Source organism: Muscardinus avellanarius (assembly GCF_963383645.1).
Source record: "Muscardinus avellanarius genome assembly, chromosome: 3".
Lineage (NCBI taxonomy): Eukaryota > Metazoa > Chordata > Mammalia > Rodentia > Gliridae > Muscardinus > Muscardinus avellanarius.
In genome coordinates, this window is record NC_137788.1 from 2,157,065 (window position 1) to 2,182,662 (window position 25,598).

The following is a 25,598-nucleotide window of genomic DNA, read 5'->3' on the forward strand; positions in this document are numbered from 1 at the left end:
CTTCCTGAGGCCCAGCGGTGCTCAGCGCAGAGGCCAAGGCCCAGCTCCTCTCCTCAGCTCTCAGTTCAGCCCCAGAACTCGTTCTCAGCCAGGCTCAAGGTCAACCTGAGGGCCCTCACCCTGGTTAGTCTCCAGACAGACCAGCTGCCTCTCAGGGCCAGGTGGACAGGGTAAAGTGCTGCCCTTTCCACGGATACAATGGAGGCCCTGACCGCACAACTGACCACTGGGGCCTCGAGGCCAGGCTGCCAAATCACCTGCCCAGCTGGGCCCCACTGCATCCTGTAACCCCCCTGTGCTCTCTTCTTTCTGACCCCTCCTCCCAGCTGAGCAAGGGGGCCCAGAGCCAACGGGACTTTCTTGCCCAGGACCTAGGCCTACCCCTGGCTCCTTTCACCCTAGAGCACTGGGCGTGCCCTGGTGACCCCAGAGCCCATGACAGGACCCTAAGGATGTTGGAAATTCCTTCCTGGGAGTCTTCAGAAAGAGACAGCATGAGGAATGACCCAGTCAAGGGATCTGTGCCCCGCCACACGAGGAGGAAGACGTGCCTAGGAGGGGGAGCCAGAGGACTCACCCTGCACCAGTGAGGCCAAAGCAACCAAGGGGGGCAGCCCAGCCCACTGGGCGGGGAGAAGGTGCTCTGGCTACAGAACACCCCCTGACGAGCTTGCGTATTAACGTCCAGAGGTAATGTAATTAAGTCAGAGTTGCATTCTCACCATGGATAAGCCCACTGTAGTGAATTCCCTGGGTGGTCATCTAGGCTGGCGGGGTGAGGCTGAAGCAGGTGGGTCTTAGGGTTGTGGTCTTAGGGACTCTGTTTTGTCTTTGAATCCCGTTTATCTTCTGTTTTCACCCTCTGTGGTGTGAAAGCAGAGTGTCCCCCCCCTTCACCCCTTCTGGCATCCATGACGTGAGAGAAGATCCTTGATCTCACCTCTCCTTGCTTCCTGCCACCCTGCCTGAGCCCCGAAAACCCAGCCTGACACGGACTGAACCCTGAAATCTCCAAAAACTGGGAGCAAATATATCTCCCTCCCCCTGAGTTGCGCGTCAGGTGTTAGGGTGAGAATGAGTGAGAACGGTCTGGCTGCAGACTCCCTGGGTCTGCGGGAGCCGATCTTTACCCCATCCCAAGGCCTCAGGCCACCTATGGCAGGCAGGTTCTGCGAGGCCCCGTTTGCCCTTGAGGCCAGGAATTATCCCTGTGACCAGGTATCACCCAGGCAGGCCAGGCTGCTCCTGAAATCTCAGCCAGGAGGCTGAAGAAAACCAGCTGGGCCGGAGTCAGTGGCACTGGGCTCCAGAAAGGGGGCGAGGAGCTGCAGGTATCAGGGCCTCAAGAGCTTAGAGGGCCTAGAAAGCCCCCCAACTCCCCCAAGGCTGATTGGAAGCCCCTCTCCCCACCAAGCACTACTAAAGAACAGGAGGCACGAGGAGCAGCCCTTGGCCAATACTCCAGCCAGATCCAGTGTGGGCAGGACACAGGGCTGGGGCCTCCTCGTCTACCTCCCGAGGAATGTTCTTCCCCAGGAATGCTCTGCCTCAGAGCCCAAATGGGCCCCTCCTTCCCTCCGGGAAGCGAGACAGTCGGGCCCTGTGCGTGCTTGCTCTGTGGGGCCGACATGCTGGCTCAGCAACCTGGACAGAGCAGTCTCAGGGGCTGCTCAGGGTGGGGCTGAGCATGCCGCCCCGCCCTGCCCCCAGGAAGCCATTGTTAGCCTTCCCTGCATCTGCCCATGCTGGAGCAGGTATTTGGCCCATGGAGACAAAAACGGGCCAACTAAGGCCTCTCTGGGGGATGGTGAGAGCTCTGAGCCAGCCTTGGGGACACAGGACGTGGTGAGGTATGGGCTGGGAGCACTGCCAGCGTGAGATGGGATAGCTCTTGGCAGTGCCCAGGTGGCGTCTGAGATGCAGGGGTCAGGCCTCAGCCCACACCTGGCTGGAGGAAAACTGTGAGCTTCTGGGGCCCTTGGCAAGAGTTGGGTGGGACAGAGCTGCGGAAGGCTGGGCGCTCGGCCTTGACCTGGAAGGTGGCTACCTGCAGTCAGTGGGACCAGAGGTGTCCTGGCCATAGCAGAACGGTCCTTCTAGTTTTCTGCATCTGCTTAACAAAGTACTGCCAACTTGGAGGCTTAGACTACAGGGATTCCTCCTCCTTCAGCTCTGGAGACCAGAAGTCCAAAACCACTGTGCTGAAATTGAGACGATAACTCCTAGTTACTGTCTGTGGCTGCGAGGGACCCACGGAGCTGCACCTGGGAGGAGAATGCTGGGGCCTGGGGGGCTGAGAGGGGTGGCGCCATGCTCACCAGCTCCGCAGCGCCACCAGGCCAGGCACCCGCCTCGGCTTGTACCAGAAGGTCTTCCCAGGGTCTTGGGCCAAGGCTGAGCTGCACAGCCCCTGGCCAAGTGTCTGCCAGGCGGGGCAGGAACCAGGGCCGACTGCCAAAGGAAAACCCACCCCTGCCCTGGGCCAGGAACCTAGCTATCTGGGAAGATCTAGGCAGCAGCCTCTTGAGTCTCTGTCAAAGCAAGAGTTGCCCCAAGCAAGCCCAGTGTCAAAACGCTGTTCCTCCACAGCCTGGCACAGGGTTCATGTCTGCAGGCGAGATCCTGAGTGCCCACTCACACGTGGCCACGTCCTTCCCAAATGACAAGTGCCCTGGGACCCACTATGAACTACGTGGGCAATAAACGCCAGTGTGTGCCTGCGTGTGCGTGTGCGTGTGCGTGTGCGTGTGTGTGTGTGTGTGTGTATGTGTGTGTGTGTGTGTGTGTTGCTGGGGATTAAAGCCAGGTGTGTTCTACCCCTGAGCTCCATACCCCAGCCCTATTTTATTTGTTATTTTGAAACAGGGTCTCGCTACATTGCTGAGGGCCTCCTTAAATTGCTGAGTTTGACCTCGAAACTTCGATCCTTCTGTCTCGGTCTCCCAAGTACTGGGATTACAGGCATGTGCCACCACGCCCAGCTATGCCATTCTCATTTTATGAAGCTGGCACAGTGACCAGCGCGCTCAGAACTGTTGGCTGAATGGGATTAAGTATGCACAGTTACTTCCTCCGGCAGCTGGAGCTCACAGGGTGGGAGAAATTCCTGCAAAGCAAAGTCACCTCCAGCCTCTCCTCTCTGCTGTACCTCGCCAGGTTTTCCTCCTGCTCAGTGCCTGCGGAACAGTCTGCAGGTCCAGCCAAGGACAGTCCAGCCACACCCGACCCGGCCCTCCGGGCTGCATCAAACCAACCTGCAGCCGACGCAGAAAGGGAGGGCACACAAATGACCCAAAAGGGGACACAGCAGTTTCCAGAAAACACTGGCCAGGTAATAGGCTGACGTGTGTGACATTCCGAGAACGTAAACAGCCCCCGACACCAGGCTTGGGTGGCAAGCCTGCAATTACGTCTCTTTCTGGTTCTGTTTTCCAATACCCAGTCACTGCAGCAGGCGGGATCAACGCTCCTGAGGTCGTGCACATCCACCCCAGAACCTGGGAACCGCAGACCCACGTGATGTAGCTCGGCCTGGGGGGGTCGAGGCTGCAGGAAGAGGTGGCGCTGCCGACGGCCGACCTCAAACCTGCAGATCGTCCTGGATTACCTGGGTGCAGGGTTACCAAGGGTGGTCCTTGTAAGTGGGAGAGGGAAGGGGAGGAGGTCAGAGCCAGAAGGAGCCCGAGACGTGGGAACAGCTCACGGAGAGACTGAGCTGCAGGCTCTGAGGATGCAGGGTAGGGCTGCGAGCCAACCGCCGTGTGAGACCTCCAGCAGCCAGGACAGGTCAGGAAATGGATCCTCCCCTGCAACGCCAGAAGAAACAGGCCCTGAAGACACTAAGACTTTGTCTCCAGAGACCTGTCCTGGCTTCCAGAACTGACATAATAAATCCGTGTTGTTTCCAATTGTCATGTGCGTGGCCATTTATCACGGCAGCAGAAGAAAGGCTAGCCGTTGCTGGGCACGCATCGCCTTTAGAACGGAAAAACAGCCGCGCATCCTGTAAGCACTCTGCCCGCAGCCTGCCCCAGCTCCCAGGCCGGCAGGAGCGTGTCCTGCCTGGCAGGGCTGCCCGCTGGGGCCTCTGCGTCGAGGGAAGCCGCCATGCAAGCAAGCACCGCCGCGTCCAGACACATGCCCGGCTTCCAGGGCATTTCTATCTTTGCTCCTGGGGCTCACAAGTCCTGCTCGTTGGGCTGCCAGAGCATCCCAACCTGATTCCCACCTGCCCCTGCCCCTCCCGAGCACAATCGAGGTGGCACTCACCAGTCACCCAGCCCACAGCAAGCATCGTAAGGTGCCGCGGAGACACCCAACCTCCGCAAGACAAGCGAGGAATTACAGGATGGGGACGGGAGCCCAAGCTGTAGAGCCTGGGGGCGGGGGCGGGAGCGCGCAGCAGGGGGGCGTCCAGGAAGACGCGTCCGGGGCAGAAGTGGCTCGTGCCACTCAGAGGAACCCAGCCCGGGCAGGCGCAGCAGCTGAGTGGACTGTGTCGCCCACTGCCATCGGAATGAGACGGCAAAGCTCTGCCTCGAACGTTGGCAGACGGATGGTCTGCAACCTAAAGGCACAGCAAAGCTTCCCACGCTGGGAAGGGTGCTTCTGCAGCGGCCGGCCCACCCTCCCACAGGCGTGCGACTCTGGTGGCGGGCCTGCTGTTGGGGGTCCGCAGCCCCAGGTTCCCTCCTCAAAGGCATGTGCAGGGCCAGCCTCCTCCTGAACACCTCCTGCCGCTGGGAGGTCTGGGACGCGTCTCACCGTGCAAGGCCAGCTCTTGTGAAGAGAGACAGCGGCGGCCGACAGCAGGCCCACAGCTGAGGCCCTCTGTTTACAAACTGATTGGCTGGGGTGGGGGGTGCCAGGCAGAGACAGAAACCGAGGAGCCCATCAGAAGACCGACGCCACGGGGTATCTGAGTCTGCACCAGCAACAGGGCAGGAAAAGCACCAAAACCCCGTGGGGTGGGGAGGCCAGGCAAGGCCGGCCTGGAGGATGACACAGCTGGGGCTTTTTCTTTTTTAACTACTAGATCTATTTTTTTTTTTTTTAGATCAGTTTTAGGTTTATGGAAAAAGTGAACAGAGAGTACAAAAAGTTCCACACGCTCCTCCACAACACACGCGGTTTCTGTGTTGGTAGCATCCACGTTAGGGGTGCATCTTCACAGCAAACTGGTCCAGCTTAGGGCTTACACTGGGAGCTGTGCACGCATGGGCATGTACACACGCGTAATGGAGCTGTCCTCCGTGGCAGCAGGAGGGCGTGTCTTCACCGCCCTAAACATTCCGTTCCCATCCTATCCCTCTCCCCCAACTGCTAGAAAGCCCACATCTTTTCTTTTCAGTATTGGGGATGGAACCCAGGTGCATTCTACCTCCGAACGAAACCCCCAACCCTATTTTTTATTTCTTATTTTGAAACAGGGTCTCACTGAGTTGCAGAGGGCCTCACTAAGTAGCTAAGGCTGGCCGTGAACCGCGATCCTCCTGTCTCGGCCTCCCGAATGCTGGGCTCACAAGCGTGCGCCATCTTTTTAAGCGGCTGGCCTGCATCTTTTTAAGGCCTCCCTAGTTCTGCCTCTTTCAGGATGTCAGGTGTGGAAACGTGAGTTGCCTTCCCTGCCCAGCTCCTTGCACTTAGCAGCGTGTGTTCATGGAGCCGTGTGTTCAGCGTGTGTAACTGTGTTTTAACACTGTTCTCCAAGAGGAGAGCAGGAGACACATGAAGGCCTCCAGCTTGGGGAGACTGGGTGCCAAGCCCCCCCATTCATAGTCTCAGGCAACTCTGGAAATGAGAGGGGTCACCTAGAAATGGTCAGACGGGCCTCGCCTGCTCTGGGCTTGCACGGTCACCTGCTTCCCCTCTGGGAGAGAGGCACAGGCCCTCCTGTCATGGTGGCTGCCTGCCACGTGTCCAGGGCTGCTGGGCTCTCCCTCCCCCAGACCCACACTTGCCAAGTCTCCAGGGGTCAGCCCGTGGCCCGTCCATCCACCAGGCCATGCAGAGGTGTCCCCAGGAGGCACCTGCAGAGTCCCCCCTGCTGCCAGCAGGAGATGCTATAAAAGGGAAAGCCCGGCTAGGTGGGAGATGCAAACTAAAAGGGCAGCGTGGTGAGGCCAGGCGTGGTGGCGCACGCTCGTGATCCCGGTACTTGGGAGGCTGAGACAGGAGGATCCCGGTTCGCGGACAGCTCAGCTATTAGTGAGGCCCTGTGCAACTCAGTGAGACCCTCTTTCAAGATAAAGAATAAAAAATAGGGCTGGGGTGTAGCTTGGAGGAAGAATGTCCCTGAGTTCCATCCTCAATAATGAAAAAAAAAGAAAGTAAAAGGGCAGCGTGGTCACTGGGTCTGGCCAAAGATGCAGGAAAGGGAGAGTCCGGCCGTGAGCCAGGCTTGGGGGAGGTGGAGGGACAGCGGAAGGAGGAGCAGGCCGTGGGCTGCCAGCCCAGCCAGGAGGTGACGCCCCTTGAGGGATGAGATGCTGGGCTCCAGGAGGCTGGGGAGCCGCCTCTGGGTTCCAAGTCAGGTACATCGCATGAGATCCTGCAGGTTCCTGTGCCCTGTGACTGCCCAGGAAAGGAACCCCTCTAGAGCCAGGGAGCCGGTGTCAGAAACGCCATGATGGGGAGACCAGGATCCCAGCAACGTGCTGAGCCACGCCACATCAGCCTCCACCCTCCTGACGGCGCTCTCTGCTGGCTCCGAAAACCATCAGGTTTCATCTGTTTATACACACCCGCCTCCAAAAATGTGGAAATGGGCACTTTTCCCCCCATTTGTTTCCAGAAAACAAGACAAGATGTAAAAGGCCCAGCAGGCGCCAAGAACATTCCATAGCTCCCCAAATATCCAGGTCCTCACTCCCCCACGTGGCCAAGTTCTCTGGCAGAGCCAGCAGGGCTGTGAGCTAGCAGGGGCCGCTGTGGGGGCGCCAGGCCTGGGGGGGCATTCCTAGGTGTGTGCACAACTCTGTCTCTCCATCTCTCTTTCTCTCCCTGCCTTTCACAATCTAAGTGTGTCTCTGTCTCTGATATCTGGGATCACATGGGTCCCTCAGGTCTTGAAGCATCCCAACAGACCTCACTCTCAGTCTGGACAACAGGTTGTAACACACTCCTTGGTCTTTTTCTTAGTTTCTGGGTCAAGCCAGAGATGAACTTGGGTATTGGACCTCGCAGGGATGAGGCTGGGGCCTCGCTGGGTGCTCGCCCTGGGGTGAGAGCCCACAGCCAGGGTGGACCAGCTGTCTCTTCATGTCTGCGCATGCTTGAGCCTCTGGCCACCTTCCCCATCCTGTCCAGGACACATGGCCGGTGGCAGCACCTCCCTCTGGCCACTTGGGAGCAGGGCCACAGTGACGGGGGAGGGGAAGAGCTGGTGTGTGGCTTTGACAAGGCGCTGGCTCTCCCTGGAGCCCCAGAGAATGGCTAGAGGAGTCCTCCGGAGGCTGCCCACCCTCCCGGGGGCTTCTGCCCTCCCCTGGCCAAGCTCCCACCCACACTGCTTCTGTGTCTTCTCCTCTGCTGACCAGCTCAGTCCACACCCCACCCTACCCCCGCAACAAGGGAGCCCAGCCTTGGCCCCTACACAGCGAGTGAGTGCCGCCCCTCGGCTTGCTCATGCATGCCCAGCACCTCTGGGTGGCCTGTCCCATTCGTCTCCCCGCTGGGCTTCAGGTCTCTCAAAACAGGCCACGTCTCAGAGCCAACTATGGCCAGCCCCCTGCTCTGCCTGGCACACAGCAAAGACAGGCAAATACCCAGAGGAAATCCTTGCTGAGAGAAGGGGTACTGAATGCTGAGGACCCTTTCCTGTGGGATCAGGACTTGGGGACAAGATCTTTCTTGGGTTTCCCCTGCAGAGCCCCTCTCCAGCTCCCCAGATGCCCCCCATGGAGAAGCCATGAGGCCAAAGCCCAGGTGGTTGAACTGAAGAGGCCCGCTGTGCCCCAGCACGTCCACAGATGGAAACACGGAGGCAGGGCAAGCAGCCCCTGAGCGCAGGCTAGAGTTGGGGAGGAAGGCTGTGGCCCAAGCCCGCCTGCCCGAGGCACCCGAGGGCGCCACCTGTGCTTTACTGATGAGGACTGGAGGACTGAGGCTCCCTGCCAGCCTGCCTGGCTAGAGGAGTCCTCCAGAGGCTGCCCACCTCTGGGGGGCTTCTGCCCTCCCCTGGCCAAGCTCCCATCCACACCTGGCCCTGGTCTTCCCAACTCAGGGAATGGTACCAGGAACCCCAGGGTCCCTGGAGCCAGCTGTTCCACACCACCACGCAAAGCCCTCAGCTACAGGCCCCTCCCCTCCCTTCCCGTGGCTCTGGGCTCCGGCTCCCTGCCCTGGACCAACATCACCCAGGCTACCACCCACCCGCCACCATCTCACCGGATAGCCATGTAGCCTTCTTCCTGGGTCACAGGCCTCAACCGATGGGGGCTCCCTACAGCAGGTGTCCGACCCCACACACACTGAAAACTCTTAGCAGTCCAGCAGGAACAAGCAGCACCCTCGCAGGGTCACCAGGCCATGACCAGCGCTCCCGTCACGCTGGCCACGCCATCCAGGGCAGCAGTACCCCCACCCGGCTCTGCCCAGTGTCACTCCCAAGGCGTGCATCCCACCTGCGCCAGCCCGCCCCGCCCCCAGGCTTCACCTCGCCATCCGGACTCAGGTGTTCAGCACTGACAGCAGGCCCTTCCTTCCCGTGACCCCCACGCCCGCCCAGGATGCAGGCCCCCGGGGACGGGGACCGTTGGTCTGGCTGACTGACCCCAGCACGGGCCTGGTACACACGGGTCCCGCCACGGCCAGTTGGATGGGTGAATGGATGCATCCGCACCAGACCGCCACATTCTATTCCTCCCCAGGGTGTCTCGCCTGGGTGTCTTCTCTCCCCCTGTCCCCAAGGCCTGGGCCATAGGTGTCCTCGGGATGCTTGTGCATCAGATTGTCACAGAGATGGTCAGGAGCAGGTGAGAGGGCGGGAACGGAGCCTGGCGGGGAGCCATGCAGCCACCACCAAGGGGAGGTCAGTCCCTCCGGCTCAGGCAGAGGACCCTAAATCCCAGGCAGCCTGTGCGCCTGCACTGACATCTCACGGGCACCAGGGGGCGCAGGTGCGCCATGCGGGTGGAAGCAGGCTTGAAGACTCTCCTTCCAAGAGGGGCCTCAGCTCCTAAACCTGCCCTGTGCTGGGCCTGGCTGTTCTCTCAGCATCCCCAACCCGCCATCCTGAGAAAAGTCTGGAATGTTGGGAATGGGGGAAGCACAGGCCCTGGGCTGCAGGGGGCACCCACAAGGGAGCTTGCTGTGGCTGCAGGTTCTGGGTCACAGAAAGGGACACGGGACACACGGTGTGGTCCTGTGGGTGGCGGCTGCCTGGCTGGGCACAGCCTCTGTTGGACATGGCTTGGTGGACAGGGCAGCTGCACAACCACCCAGCCCCACACACACAGCCCCCAGGCCTGGGCCACTGCTGCGACATCTTCCCAGCCCCAGCCTCAGCCCCCCAAGGCCTCCAGAGATCCTGGGATACCGCCCACCCAGTGGCTCAGGATGAGAAGGGTGAGCCTGGCGGGATCCGCCCACCCAGTGGCTCAGGATGAGAAGGGTGAGCCTGGCGGGATACCGCCCATCCAGTGGCTCAGGATGAGAAGGGTGAGCCTGGCGGGATACCGCCCACCCAGTGACCCCGGGACGAGAAGGGTGAGCCTGGCGGGATACCGCCCATCCAGTGACCCCGGGACGAGAAGGGTAAGCCTAGCCTGCACGTGACCTGGACACAGATCCCATGTTCATTCGCTCATTCCAACAGCACAGAGCCCGGGGGGACCCAGCTTGCCACTGCCCTCTGGAATGGAGAGGGTGCCCGGGCAGGTGTGCCTCTCAGGCCTACAGTCTGGAGGGCTTTGTCCAGGCAGCCTCCTAAAGGGCAGCCATGTTGGCAGAAGTACCAGTTCAGGCAGTGCCCGCCCACCCAGGAGAGAACCTTGCCTAGACTGCTGGGCCAGGTTAGGCACTGCCCAGGCTATGAGGCCAGGCCCCTCTTCCTGGGGCCGCAGCCTCAGAAGCGATCAGGCAATGGTAGCTACCTCTGCCCACTCCCTGAGGCTGCGGTGTGACTGTCCATGTGCCCAGCCCAAGCCAGGCCTGTCAGAGGCCCAGAAGCAGGAAAGGGATCAGGGCTTACTTAGGTTGGCAGGGGCCCTGCTGTCCCCACAGATAGTGGAGTCCAGGCTGGGTCCCCTTTCACCCCAGTACTGTGGGTCAACACTCCAACTGCCCTGGGCTCCCAGGCCACGGAGACCACACTGCCTGAGGCATCTCCTGAGAAGGTCCTCAGAGGCTGCTGCTGCCTAGCAACCAGCAAAGTCCTGCTGTCCCTGGTGTGGACACAGGAGCCAGTCCCGCCATGGCCAGGTCTTCCCACCCCTCCTAGGACAGCCTTCCTGGTCTCTGGAAATGTTGCCATACCCAGCCCATGGAATCAGGGTGCCCAGCTACAAGACAGAGGGACATGGCCGCTCACTGCACTCACCTCCTCCTCCCCTCTACCTGCCCTGTTACCAGCGCTGGGTCTCACCCTGTGTCCTGCTGCCCTGCACGCTGTGGTTGACAGGTCCTGCGGCGCATGGAGCCAGCCTGGGCAAGAGAGCAGCAGGCCAGGGTCCAGGGCCAGGACTCTCGGCCTGTGGCAGCTGCAGGGCCCTGGGCTCCTCCCAACAGCTCCAGGTCTGTGGTCTGCCAGGTGGATCCCCTGATGACTGGTCAGAGAGGGGAAGGGATCCTCCTGCCACAGGTTACAGAAAAGACTGCGGCCCTGACCACACACACATACACACACACACACACACACACTGAACCCCAACAGCTCACACAAATCTGTGTGCTTCCAGGAGACTGGAGGGCACACTCTGCTAGTAGCAGAGCAAGCCCAGCCTCTGCCCAGCCATCACACCTGCCCACGGCTCAGCCAGGTCAGACGAGCCACCTGGCAAGCCCTGTCCAAGTCCCCTGGACCTTCCCCGGGTACAAGCCCACACGCAGCTCAGTCCCTGGACTCTGTCTCCTGCAAACATCAGAGTCCCTGTCTACAAAGTGAGGCAGGAGCCACCTGAGGGGCTGCAGGATCTGCCAAAACATGACAGACCCCAGGCCCCACACGTGACTGGGACCCCGCTCTGCTGCTCTCCCAGGGGCACCCAAGGCAGATGAGCACAGCTCAAGACAGGAACAGGCCGCCGCGAGCCCCGGGGGGCAGGCCACCTGGGCCACTTCCTTTGGCCAGGAGCTTGCGAGAGAGACTCACCCAGGGGTCTAGCATTTGCCTGGAACACTGAGTACCATGTGGGTACTGGCCATCTCTGGTGCTGTGTCCTCTCCAGAGAATCCTCCCTCTTCACCTGGACAGCCACAGGCCCAGGAGAGGGTTCAGGTGACAGTGAATCCTTCTCCGTACCAAGCCTCCCCTGGGCCCTTGGCACCAAGGGGCACTCAGAGATGCCACCCATGGGCGATGCCACTGGAGAGAGCTAGGGGTGAACAGACCAGCACAGGACACAGAAATAAAGACCCTCCAGGGCGAGGGCTCCAGGGGCGGAGGTGGAAGATACCTCAGGGCCCCCACTGGCTGGGGGACAAGGAGCCGCTGTTCTGATGAGGAATTCGCCTTTGCAGTGGGAAGGGGACAGGGGCACCTGCGGCGGTTGCCCACATGGAGGCTTTGGAGACATCAGCAGCCCCAACTTCCAGGTGGACAGAGCTGTGATCCCGGCAGTGGACCAGAGTGGGACGCTGACCGGCATCAGGTCCTCTTACTCGGCGGGAAGCAGACCCCATGGCCCAGCCGGCCCCAGGGAGCCCATCTGCCCTGAGCTCGCCTCCCAGGGCGCTACCAGGGCACAAAGGTACCTGGGTGTGTGAGAAAAGTGACCATCCTTGGGGCACATCAGAGCTCAGCGGAGTTGGGGCCAGGCTGTGTCTTCTCAGTGAGTCTGTAGCCAAACCTCACTCCTTTTCCCGGAGCACAAAGCTCGCTGCCAGCCCTTTGGAACGGGGTCCACGAAGCGCTGGGCTGCGTCAGGCCTTCCACAAGAAGCGAAGGCAAACAGGAGGCAGGCCCGGGAGGGCGCAGGACGGAGCCTGTGAGTGCCTGGGCGGGAGACTCTGACCCCACACTGCCAGCCAGACCCAGCCAGTCTCCACAGCGGGGCTCAGCACAAGGGTACCCAGTGTCCAAGAACCTCCTGAGTGGCCCAGGTAAACCATGTGACCACGGGGCCATCGGGGCACCTCTGCCGCAGGGCTTTAGGGACTTGTGTGTTACCCCCAACCCAAGGTGGCCACGTCCATCGAAGGTTCGAGAATGCCTGGCTGTGTCCTGCCCTGCCCCTGTATAGCTGCTTTCTCCTTTCTGGCCTGGGAGCAGCACTTGGGAAACCTGACCCCCATCAGGACAGGGAGCCTTCCTGAGGCTGGGTGGGGATCTGGCCTCCTTCCCAAAACCTCAGGGTCAGTTGCTGGAGGACCCTGCCATGGACAGCTGCCACACATGTCCATCAGCCCTGACCCTACCCTGGAGGGGCAACCACCCTGCTGCTCCCGGCTCCCAGGAGAGCAAATGCAGGCTGTGCGTCTGACGGGCAGCGGCGCCGGCACTGGCTGCGGAGCATCTCTGAAGCTGTCGGCACCTCGTCTGCCACCTCCTCCTCCCCTCTACCTGCCCTGTTACCAGCCAGCTGTGCTCCTCGCGATGCGGCCCAGACCCTGGCGCAACCGGGCGCACAAGGCCGGCCCCGCTCTGGAATGAGACCGAGAGCAGCCCGGGGCCGGGCACACCGGCTCCCGCGCTGCCAGCTCCCTCGCTAATTATCCTGCTGGAAAGGAAGCGCAGGCGCGTGCCCCAGGAATCCCAAACACCAGCAATCAGCAGATTGCCTGGAATTTGCCTCCCTGACCAGCTACGGCGCTGGGTGGCCATCGCTGTTAGAGCAGACACAAGACACCAGCCGACCTGAGCCTCAGGGCTGCCTGCGGGGTCGGCCACCCCGGCAGGCACGGGCAGGCCCAGACATACCCTGCCAGGGCCCTGGAGGCAGAGGGTGAGCGGGGTCTGCCACAAGGTGACATGAAGCCCAATCCCCCCAGATGGCACGCGGGGCAAGACCAGCCCCCTACCTCCAGCCTCCATAGCCCAGAACTGGCCCCTCAGACACTAGATCGGGGAGCCCCCCTCCCCATTAGCCTCTCCGACTTGAGGGTCTAGCTGCCTCTCCCAGGACCTGTGCTCCTCAGAGGCCCTGCTTGTAGTTCCTCACCACGGGTCCCTGGCAGCAGGAGCCATGTTCATTGACCGTGCCCACCTGCGGTGGGATCTCCACATGTGTTCATTGACCGTGCCCACCTGCAGGTGGGATCTCCACATGTGGCTCCCCAGAACCCTCATCTCAGGATGGGCATGCTGGTGCCTGAGGCTGTAGGGACTTCAGAAATTGTCCTCTGGGACTTGCTGCAGGCAAGAAGATTCAGGGGTCTCTGTGGCACTCACAGCAGGGACTAGGGGTGTCGGAAGGCCCTCCCCTCCCTCATATTAGCAGAATCTACTGACAACAGCTCCATCCGCAGGACTCGTGGGCACTGCTGCTCTGGGGGGGGACAGGGACCACTAGAGACACGAGCTGGCCCCCAGGGGCCCAGCCCCCGAGGCAGAGCCAGCCCCAGACGTGCTCCTGAGAGGCTCAAGTCAAGACACCAGCCGACCTGAGCCTCAGGGCTGCCTGCGGGGTCGGCCACCCCGACAGGCACGGGCAGGCCCAGACATACCCTGCCAGGGCCCTGGAGGCAGAGGGTGAGCGGGGTCTGCCACAAGGTGACATGAAGCCCAATCCCCCCAGATGGCACGTGGGGCAAGACCAGCCCCCTACCTCCAGCCTCATACACACTCAGCTGCACCCTACTGACTCCTTAAGGTGCCAGCCACGCTCAGTGCCCTGGACGAGAGGTGACCGCCAGCCCAGGCCGCTGTGCAGCAGCTCCTGAGGTCCCTTGAGCAGTGAGGACACAGTGCCCAGGACCCCAGGCACAGCAGGCCTACATGGGCGGGACACCAGGCCACTGTGCACCCCACAGGCCTCACGGGGGTCCAGGCCTCCAGGGACAGTCTGGGCAGGGGCCTCTGCAGTGCTCCTGGGACCCAAGGAGGACACCTCTTTACTGGAGCAGGTCAGTGGGGCCGCAGGAGGGGCGTGGAGAGAGGTCTCTTAGGTGAATCCTTACACGTGGGTCTGGGTGTGTGTGTGTGTGTGTGTGTGTGTGTGTGTGTGTGTGTGTCTAGTACTGGGGATTGAATCCAAGAGAATTCTACCTCCAAGCTATACCCCAGTCCCTTTTTACTTGGAAACAGAATCTTGCTAAGTCGCTGAGGCCGTTCGTGAACCTGCAATCCTCTTGTCTCAGCCTCCAAGTACCAGGATTACAAGCATGCACCACCACACTTGGTTCCCGTGAGCCTTGTGGAGGGGCGGGGACCTATCCTGCACCCTAGGGTGCTGTCCCCAGCCCCAAGCTAAGCATTCTCCAAATGAGAAACACCCACACACCACAATCCCTCCCTGGCCCGTTCCAGCCGCTTCCACTGCCCTGACCAGGGCTCACGACATGGCCCACAAGTCCCTTAGCTCTTCCTAGAGAGGGGCTTCCCCAGGTCAACCCACCCACAGAGCTTCAAGCACCTCGGGGCCGACACCTGTGTCTTCTGTGCCTTCCAGAAGCCCCTGAGTGGGGGGGGGGGGGCTGGGCCCTCTGCCTGCTGAAGAAAGTCTGAGCCTGAGGGTCTAAGGCCGGGGGCAGGAGAGAGCAGCCAGCCATGGAGGGTGTCTTCCAGCAGCAGCGCCTGGCTGCCCTCCACCCTCTTGGCCCAGCCTCTGCTCTGCTCAGAATAGAAAAGTGCTCACCCTCAGCCTGGCCAGCAGGAGCTGTTAAGTCAGGCACCACAGCTTCTTGGCAAGTGCAGAAGCCAGCTTCACCCGGCCAGGGATGCCAGGGAAAGGTCTGCCAGAGGTCTGAGCGCACCCTGCAACCCCGAACACTCCCAGAGGCCTCCCGCACCCACACACCCATCAGGGCAGGTGCTGCAATCAAGCAGGAGGAGTGCATATTTAAAGGACTCGGAGGCCCAGAGTCCTTCCAGCAGCCAGCTGGGGAGAACTGTCCAGACGGACCGCCAGGGAACAGGTTGGCCCCAGGGACTGCAGCCAGAGAGGCCCTGAGCGCCTCTAAAGACGGGGTCGCCCACTCCAGACCGCAGCCCCTGCCATGGAGGGGCACTCGAGATGCCCGCTCGCTGACGCCCCCACCCGCCGTGCTCGGAGGCAAGTGTGTTTCTGTAATGATGTCATTAAAAGACCACCCCACCCCTGATGCCAGCCCTGGAAGAAGCCACAGAGCCCCGCTGTGCACGGAGCCTGGCTGGGCAGGACGTGGCTATTCTAGAGAGAGACAGAGAGGCTTTGTGGGGGGCAGAGGAGGGGGACAAACCTGACAATTAAACAATTCACTGGAGGAACATGAACACCCAATCACCCCCCCCCCCTGAAAGACGCCGGAGCCCGTGGGCTGAGTTCCACTGGCGGTCTCCGGGCTGCCTTGCTGAGGACGAGAACCAGCCGGAGCCCAGCAGGACACACCTGGAACAGCGACATCTGTCCAACCGTCTCCATCAGCAGGGACCAAGGCCAGAGAGGCCAGAGTCACAGCCACCCAGCCCCGCCTCCCCACTGCACCCTGGACAGAGATGGCCGAGTGGGGCTCTGGGCACCCAGCCTTCAGCAGGCACTAGGAGACGCAGAGTAACACCAGGGCCGAAGCCAGCGCCCCAGGAGACCAGCAAGCAGGGCCCCCAGTGTTCTGAGCCCTCCGAAGGTGTCCTCTAGACCGCCCAGTGCATCCTGGGATCTCTTCCCACCCCGAGAGCCCCTGAGACGGGCAGCCTCGCAGCCAGGTCCAGCCTCAGATGGAGCGTGAGTTTGTCTGAGCTTAGCAATGAACACACAGAGCCGTGTGGGGCCCGAAACCAGGGCTGGGTTACCTGAGACCACAGGCTCAGGACAGGAGCTGAACTGTCTCCCAGAGGAAGCAGGCCAGGCGGGCCTTTGAGGGTGCAGGCCCCAGACAGCAACCAGGCAGCAGGTCAAGAGGTTCTCAGTCTATGCGAGTCGGAGAGGGGCCCACCCTTCCAGAATCCTCTGTGGGGAGGCAGGGCCAGCCCTGCTCCCTTCCCTCCCTGCCAGAGGGCCAGGCAGCCCTCCCAGGCCTGGTGAGGCCAGTGGCCAGGGGAAGCCCTGGGTGTTGCCCAGACTCGGGGCAAGGGTCAGACTCCCACCCTCCACACAGTGGGCAGCTCTGAGGGCAGCTGGCAGGGCAGTTTCCTCTCCATTCATCAATTAGCCCAGTTTAGAAACAGCGTCTGGATAAATGGCTGCTTAGGCCCCCGCCCTGCCCGGCTTCCCACGCCCTCACTCCCCGGGGCAGCCCTGCAGCCCCTGGGGGCTCTGCTTCCTGGCATGGCTGCGGGGCCATCAGCGCCCATGTCCAAGGACCCCAGCTCAGGTGTGAAAACCAGCTCCTTCAAGGGCAGCACAAGCAAGGCCTCGGGTGGAGGCGGCGAGGGGGGCACACCTGCACCAGACACACCCGCTGGCCCAGGAGGCAGCCTCTGCTGGCCTGGACCTAGGCGGTCTCCAGAGAGGGCATGCCCTCAGGAGTCCCAGCTGAACCTTGCCCAACTCACCCAGCTCCTCCGAGCGGAAGGATCCTCCTCCCTGCTCCTGCCTCCCGTCTGGAGACTCCTCCTGACCCCCTGAATCTCCCCAAACCTTCCTCTCCCCGCCCCACAGGCCCACCTCTTCCAGGAAGCCCTCAGGACCACCCAGTCCCTTTTGGGCAGCACAGCTACCTACCCACTCCCCTGGACTCAGGAGCCGGGAACCAGCACTCTTGTGCAGACCTGTCCCAGGGTCCCGCTCGGCCAGCCCGATTTACAGGCAAGGATGCTAGGGCTGAGAGGGGACTCAGACCCAGCACCAAAGCTTCCTGGGCCAGGAAAATTCCTAGAGGTGGCTGAGGCCCTGCTTTTCAAAGCTCCCCCTGTGTCCCAGGAGGTCGGCCAGGATGAGAGGTGACCAGTGGGGACTCTTAACACATTCTGTCACCATTTACAGTGGAGAGACAAGTGGATTAGTGTGCTGCCTGGGGTGTGTGTGTGTGTGTGTGTGTGTGTGTGTGTGTGTGTGTGTTACTGGGGGTTGAACTCAGGGGCATTCTACCTCTGAGCTACACTCCCAGCCCTATTTCATTTTTTTATTTTGAAACAGGTCCTCACTAAGTTGCCAAGAGCCTCGTTAAGTTGCTGAGGCTGGCCTTAAACCTGCAATCCTCCAGGCTCAGTCTCCCAAGTATGGGATTACAGGCGTGCACCTCCATGCCTGGCTGGGTTGCCTGTTCTTAAATGTAAGCGCTGTGTGTGCATGTGTGTGTGCTAAGGACTGAACCCAAGAGCATTCTACCTCTGAACTACACCCCCAGCCCTTTTTATTTTATTATTTATTTTTGTGGTACTGGGGATTGAACCCAAGGTTCAATCTCTGAGCTAAACCCCCAGCTCCACCTTTTAAAATTTTATTTATTTATTTATTTTTATTTATTTTTTGCGGTACTGGGGAGGGAACCCAGGGGCATTCTACCTCTGAGTGATACCAGCCTCCAGCCCTATTTTTTTATTTTTTTTTTTGTTGTTGTTGTTCTTTGTTTGTTTGTTTTGTTTTTGGTGGTACTGGGGTTCCTGGAAGCCCTTCTACCTCCGGGATACACTCCCACGGGCTACACTCCCAGACCTATTTTTTAACTTTTTTATGTGGAAACAGGGTCTCTTAAACCAGTGAGGCTGGCTCCGAACCAGCGTGATCCTCCTGTTTCCACCTCCCAAGCGCAGGGATTACAAGCGTGCGCCACCATGCCCGGGTTATTCCTTATATTGAAAAAGGGTCTCGCCGGGCGTGGTGGCGCACGCTTGTAATCCCCGCGCTTGGGAGGCAGAGACAGGAGGATCACGCAGGTTCAAAGCCAGCCGCGAGCGCTGGCTTAGGAGACCCTGTTTCCAAATAAAAAAAAAGTATAAAAAATAGGTCTGGGAGTGTAGCCCGGAGATAGAAGGGCTTCCAGGAACCCCAGTACCACCAAAAAAAAAAAAAAAAAAAAGAAAAAGGGTCTCACTGAGTCGCAAAGGGCCTCCCTAAGTAGCTGAGGCTGTCCGCAAACTGCGATCCTCCTCTCTCAGCCTCCCAAATGCTGGGATTATAAGCATGCGCCACCACGCCTGGCTGTACTTTTTTTTTTTTTTTTTAACAGGGTCTTACTAAGTTGCTGAGGCTGGCTGGGACCCTGCGGTGCTCCTGTCTCGGGCTCCCCAAACACTGGGATTACAGGCTGTCCATCACACTGGGCTAAGCTAGTGTAAGGTTTCCTTGCCTATCTCTTCCTGAAAGGTCAACTCCAGCCAGCCACCTGCTGATTCCCCGGGTCACCTGCAGATTCTGGGGTGGGTGAGGCGCGTGGCCCCCAGGGAGCAGCACTCATGCACGACAGTATCTGTGGGTGTGGAGGCAGGACAGAGCCAGGCTTCTGGCAGGTGAGGATGCCCCGGGCTCTTCGGATGAACTGGTTTTCTGCCGGGCCCCTGGAGGCCTGTGAGCGACAGGGTGTTCCCAGGATCCTGTCCCCAGTTTGCTGGCTGATGCACAGGGCTGGCAGTCTGGGGAGAGGCCATGTGTGGCTACCCCAAGAACCAGGGAACAGCTCAGCCCAGGCAGCCCTGCCCTTTGACCTGAAGCCCTTCACCCTCACTGTGGGTGTCTGCAACAGCAGCCCCCCACCCTGACCTTTCCACCGGTCCAGCTCCCAGACTCGCCTCTCCTGACTCATCTCACCCCCTCAACAGAGGAGATCGGGGGTCCCAGAGGTCACCCCGGTCAGACAGCAGACTCAGCCCTGGACAGCTGAGCTGCTGGCGCTGAGGGCTTGAACAGGGGCTGCAGCAGGCTGTGCCCAGGGCCTGCCCTCGTGCCTGCCCAGCACAGGCTGGCTTTGTGCTCTGGGGACTGCCTGCGTGTCTGCAGACAGGCTCTGGGCAGGGCAATGCCATTAAGCCTGACTTAGGGTGGGGCTGGGAGAGTAGGGGCACTGAGCTGTGGGGGGAAGGACACCTCCCTATCTGCTCCCCACAGTTACCCACCCAGAGGCTCTTCCTCCCTCCCCCACTCTTATCCAAATCAAAGAGTTTGGGGGAACCAGAAAAATATGGCTTTTATTTTCAAAACTGGAACCAATTATAATTGTGGGGGTTAGTTAAATATTCCCAACTGTGTCTGAGCCCAGATCTGCGGTGCCCAAACCTGGTTCAGAGGAGGGCGGCGGTGACCACGGGAGGTTTGGGCGGGAGCCGGGGGCAGCGGCTGCCCCTGCAGGCCCACCCACCCTGGATCTACAGGTTGAGTCCTACAAACCCAGCCCGGCACACTTCACCGCGCTCAGGAGCCACATTCCAGCTCAGCCGGCCCCCTCTGAAGACCGCTTCTACCAACCAGCCATTCTTCCCAGCGAGGATGCCCTGCCCAACCTGGGGACCCTGCCCCTCTCGCCTCCAGAGCAGATCTGCAGGCAAAGCTCCACCCTGACCAAGGCTTAGCCCCACACTGGAAGCTCCGCGTGCCCGTGGGATGGACCTCGCTTCAGCCCAGGCTCCGCCACTCTTGGGAGGGTGGTCGGCAGCTCTGGGCCTCCTGACCCTGGCTTCCTCTTCTGAGAAGTGATGGAGTGAGGATTCGGTGAGGTAATGCAGGCCGGGCCGGGCTGGGAGCCAGGAAGTGCTTCAGCCTGCAGGGCCTCACCCTCCCCAGAGGCCATCCCCATGGTGACCAGGAGCAGGGCTGCAGCTCCGGGAGGCCAGTCCACAGCCCAGGTGCCTACCAGTCTGCAACACACAAGTCGAGGCCCAGAAAGCTGGCGGGCAGGGGCCCATGAGTATGCCCAGAGCGCCCACAGGTGGATCTAGAAGCCCACTCGGCAGGGGCTGCCTCGAGCCCAGGCCACCACAATGATGGGTACCAAGCCCCTCCAGATGCCCAGAGCCCTCTCCACAGGATGCTGGGCCCTCTGCAGACACCAAGGCCCCCACCCGGTGCCTAGTCCCCTGACAGTGAGTCCCTGGTGTCCTCTGGTACTCAGGTAGGGTCTCACGGGCTGGCGAGGCTGCTCAATCAAAGGAAACACCAGCCAGAGAGCCTCGGAGCTGGGCAGCTCTATGAAAACTTTGCTAGGGACGAGGGGGCCCTAGAGAGAAAAGACAGGGGCCTGGCAGAAGGCAATCCTGAGGGAGAAGGCCAGCTGTCCTCAGCCCTTTCCAGACGACATGACCAGGACAGGTAAACCCCAGGGTCACCTCCCCCAAGAGCAGGGGTCACAGCAAGGTCCCCAACACTGCCCCCAAATCCCCGAAGGTAGCTGGCGGCCAGGAGGTCCCTGCTTGCTTCCAGGCTGACATTCCCGTGAAACTGAAGTCAAACAGCGCACATTTCAAGATTACAGAAATTAATAAGAAAGGCCCTCGAGCATTGCTCAATATCCACCTGGAACCACAATTAATGTTCCCCAAAGAGGCGGAGCATGACTCTGAGCCGCCTTGTCCTGCTGGGGCCCTCGGACCAGCCCACAGAGTGGCTCGGGCTGTGAAACCACAAGGTGTCAGGGCACTGACAGGGCAGGAGACCCCCAACCTCCCCAGCACTTAAGGATACCCTTCCAACTATACAGGAGATGGGCCCTGTGGCAGGCCAGGAGGAGCCCCCCTGCAGTCCGGAGCCCAGAGCACCACTCGGGGCCGGCTCGGTCAGCGAGCCCCAGGGTACCCCGCCCAGAGGGTGGTCAGTTAGCTGGCAGAATCCCCAGACCCCAGGCTTCCCAAAGTGGTCAGCACCCCAGCACCTTATCCTCACCCTCGGGTGCTCAAGGGAGGACAGCGGTGTGTCCCACATGGCCGGGGGGGCTCGCTCTACTAACACAGGCCCTCTGACTTCCCTCTAGAGGGAAACAGCCTTCCGGGCAGTCACAAACATCACTGCACCCCCCCCACACTGGGCCCTGGCGTTCAGTGGGGACAGCCCGAGTGTCCCCCCAGAAGCGGCTCCAATACCCCGGGAACCAGCCGACCCGGGACTCAGGCCCTTGGAGCCGTGATACAGAGACTCTGGGCCGCACCGAGGAGGGAAGACGTCTGCCACCGCTCACGGAAACTGGGTTACGGAGGCTCATTTGACTATTCCCCGTGCAGAGGCCTGCACCTTTTTTTTTTCTTTCTTCTTTTTGTGGTACTAGGGATTGAACCCAGGAGTATTCTACACGCTAGCCCCATGCTTTTGTGTTTGTGTTTGTTTTTGACAGGGCCTCACTGAGTTGCGGAGGGCCTCACTAAGTGGCTGAGGCTGGCCATGAACCTGTGATCCTCCTGTCTCAGCCTCCCAAGCACTGGGAGTACGAGCCTGCGCCAACACGCCTGGCTCTGCCTGAGCTCTTCTTTACAAAACTCTGTCTCCCTGGTGGCTTGCTTCCAGCCCATCCCCACAGCACCTGCATGACCCTCTGGACATTCTCCCTGAGCACAGAATTCTCAGGGTCTGTAAGGGCTTCGACGGATGGATGCACCGTATATCACTCAACCAATCACCTCGCTGCAACCTCGGACATCCCCAGCCCCCATCATTAAGGACGAGAGCTCTGGCTAGGTAGCAGTGCAGGCCAGGGGCCCCATACTCGCTGCTCTTCTCTGGACCCCGCGTTCCTGCCCACAAACACTGTGGTTGGACCAGGTGGGCTCGGAGCCATCTTCTAGGGTAGTGGGGTCCCTCCTCCTCCCACTAACCCCTGATGAGCTGCAGGGGTTGGGAGAAGGGGTGGGAAGGCCTCCTTGGGAAAATGCCCATATGCGCAGGAACTCTTTCTGCGTGGCTGTGCCTGGGACAGTCAGCTCTCCACATCCCAGCCCTCTGCCCACAGCTGGCCAGTCAGGGCCCGGTACCTCGAGGGGCTCTACTCACCGTACTGGCAGCGGGGACCCTGGAAGCCCCGGGGACAGCGGCAGGGCTGGGCTGAACCTGGCACACAGTGGCCGCCATTAAAACAGAGGCCAGCGGTACAATCGGCTGTGGAGAGAAGGAGGGGGGCCGTGAGGGGGGGGGCAGCCCTAATCAGCAGCCAGGACACGGTCCAGGGGGCCCTCCCTGTGAGTCCCCACCAGCTCCCGCCCCTGCTGGGAAGGGGCTTCAGCCATGCCCTGCCTGAGCCCAGCCCTGGCAGAAGCCCAGCCCTGTGGGTCACTAACCCCCGCCCATTCTGTCCTGGGTAACCCGCTGCCCCTACCCACTGCCCCCAAGTCTCTAAAGGTAGCTGGTGACCAGGTCCACCAGCCACAGTCCCAGCCACGTCCACACGGGGTTAAATGGTAAAACACTAATTCACTCCCATAAAATGCCCAAGTGTCCAGGGCATTTGCTGGTGGGGGCAGAGGTGGGAGTGGGGAGGGAGAAGGGAGAAAAGAGGACCGGGGTGGGGGTGCAGCCTGCCAGGGCAGCTGGGAGACTAGCTGGGCCCCATAAGATGCTGACGGTGGAACCTTCTAGCTGGGCCCCATCCCCAGGGAGGGGTGATCCCACTCAGGCCTGCAGGCTGGGGATGGATGGGAGGAAAAGAGGGCTCTGCAGGAGGGGCCGGGGCTGGGGGGGCTGGCCTCGTCCTCCTGCATGGAGACCCATGCCTCAGCCTGTACCACAGCCCCCACCCAGAGGCAGCGTGCTTGCACCTGAGCGGGGCCAGGGGTGCAGTGCAGGACGCTGCTGGCCTGTGAGGTGGGGCACCGGGGAGCAAGGCCCAGGAGGCTGGCAGCCAGACTCTCCCACCACGGCCTCGAGGGCCCCTCACGGTGAGTGCCCACCCCAGGGCTTGCACAGCAATTCCTTGACCCTGGAGCCACTCCCCTGCAGATCCTGCACTGCCGGGAGCTCACTGGGTAAGGAGATGATCCAAATAGTGACCTGGCCACCCCCTGCCACCGATGGCCTTCCTGCCAGGAGAGAGAAGGACCCTGGGGTCCCCAGGGTACAGCCGAGCTGGCCAAGATGGACGTCTCTCCTGCCCCAGCCCCGCCTGGCTCCCCCGGTGGGCCGGGCATGTGGTCCAAGAGGTGCTCTGGCCCATGCCCTGTGCCTGACAAGGAAATCGGGGCTCAGAGACCTTCAGTATGTAGCCCCAGGTCACACAGCAAGGTGTGGCCAGGGCCCAGGCCAGTGGCCAAACTCGAGACTTCCCAACTGAGGCCTGAGGTTGGGAGGACCCAGCTGGGCCAGTACTGGGTGGAGATGCAGGCCCTGGTGGGCACTTATTTCTTGGGCCATCACACAATCACATCCACCGGCCCAGCACAGCCTCCCAGGGGAAGGGTCCCTCTCCACGGCCACATCCACGCCTGGCCAAAATTAGCCTTCTCCTGCGGGCCCCCGCCAGAGCCCGAGGACATGTCACAAGCAGGACAGAGCGGGAGCTGCGGGACAAGACAGTGCCCCTGGGAAGCGGGATGGACCGACCACACACACACACACACACACACACACACACACACACACACAAGGAAGTCCCCCTGTCCCTGACAGCAGGAAAACACCGGTGTCCCCACGCTGAGGCCGCAGCTGGAGGGCTCTGTGCTCCAGGGAAGAACAGCTGTGTTGCTGTTTACTCTTCACCAGGAAGCAGGTCTGCACTGTTCCAAAGACCTCCAGCCCCAAGCCCGGAGACAGCCCCTGCGGTGGGAGGCAGGTGCCAGCTCAGAGGCCCGGCCCCTCCGCCTCTCCCAGACTGGAGGCCCGAAGGCAAGGCCTGCCCGTGTGGCCCCACCTGTGTCCAGTTCTCACTTGGGGGTCTTAGAGCTGGGGACAAAGCTAAGTCCCCACTCCCCGCCCTGCTGGGTACTCCACCTTTGAGGTGGGGGCACACGTCTCCGATTCCTGCAGGCTGGGCCCTGGCCTCCCTGATTCCCAGGAAAGGGAATCTGCCCTGTGTCCTCAAGGGAGCCTAGTGTCCACCGTAACCCATCTCCCCCTGACCCCTGCCAGGAAGCGTCTGCCTAATTCTAACCAGACCCTGCCCTGGTCTCTGTGGACTGGCCCACAGTTATGTCCCTGATGGATACCATCTCTCTAAGCCGGTGGAGCTAAAACCTGCCCTCCAGCAAGGGGAGCGACACGCACTGGGTTTCTTTTCTTTTTTTGTGGTACTGGGTACGGAACCCAGTACCTCCCAGCCCTATTTTTTATTTTTATTTTTTGCATTACTGGGGATGGAATTCAGGGGCATTTGACCTCCGAGCTATACCCCCAGCCCTATTTTTTAGTCTTTATTTTGAAACAGGGACTCACTGAGTTGCAATGGGCCTAAGTAGCTGAGGCTGGCGGCAAACTGTGACCCTTTGTCTCAGCCTCTCAAATGCTGGGATTGCAAGCGCGCGCCACCACGCCCAGCCACACATGGCTTTCTTACCAGACACATGCACACCAGGACCCCAGGCCCCGGGCCTCCGGGGACAGATGTGGGTAACGCTCCCACCCCAGGCTTGAGTCCAGCTGCTCCCGGGACCATGATGAGCCACGGGATCACACTACTACATCCAGCAAGTCCTCCCGCCCTCTGTAAACACGTTCACCGTCTACCTAGGGATAGGAGCCAGAACGTCCTGGAGCGCAAGGCGCTCTCCCGCCCCTGCCCCACGCCTCGAGCCCATCTCCGCCTCTCCATCTCCTTCGCCACCACGCTGGTCAAAGTCCCCGCCATCTCCTGCCCCCTGCGGATGCCTCCCAGTGGCCTGGCTCTCCCTCCTGCCCCACGCAATGTCCATCCTCTACGCTGCAGCCAACATACAAGTCAGACCTCAGGGTCCCCGGCAGCAAACCTTCCACTGACTAGACACAGACCTCCCGTAGTCATAGTGACCGTGCCCAGCTCTCAGCCTCCCCCCGACCCCTGGCTCAGCCTCCCTGCTTGGAGGCCTCTACCTGAGCAAGCAGCTCTCCACCGAGACTCCTCGGGAATCCCCCGAGCCCCAGCCCAAACCAGGCCGCAGCTCCTGCGTCTTCTCATCAGGCCGTCTCCAGTGATCCTGGGACATTCGTCAGGATGACGGCCAACCTGCCCAGACCAGGGGCTCACCTGCAGCGCCGAGAAAGCGTCTGCCATCGAACCAGAGAACGAGGAACTCCGTGGCCCAACAAAGCAACAGAGAGAGTTGTGTGTGATATGCCTTAGCAAAGGCCGGAGGGATGGAGTCTATGTCCCCCATAAGATGGGGAACACCCCATTTTTTTGTGGTACTAGGTATTGAACCCAGAGGCATTCTACTTCCAAGTTACACCCCCAGCCCATCTTTTTATTCTTTATTCTAAAACCGGGTCCCACTAAGTTGCAGAGGGTCTTACTAAGTAGCTGAGGGTGGCCTCGAACCTGTA

General features: G+C 60.8%; 1 protein-coding gene across 1 annotated transcript in view; it reads right to left on the reverse strand.

The window, feature by feature from the left end:
- MEGF6 (multiple EGF like domains 6) overlaps positions 1-25,598 on the reverse strand; it is a gene marked incomplete at both ends in the record, with an annotated part of 104,764 nt that overhangs the window by 55,526 nt on the left and 23,640 nt on the right. Inside the window, one exon of the mRNA XM_080692721.1 lies at positions 22,146-22,250. Coding sequence (XP_080548847.1) covers positions 22,146-22,250 — 105 coding nt within the window. The remainder of the gene's footprint in view (positions 1-22,145; positions 22,251-25,598) is intronic.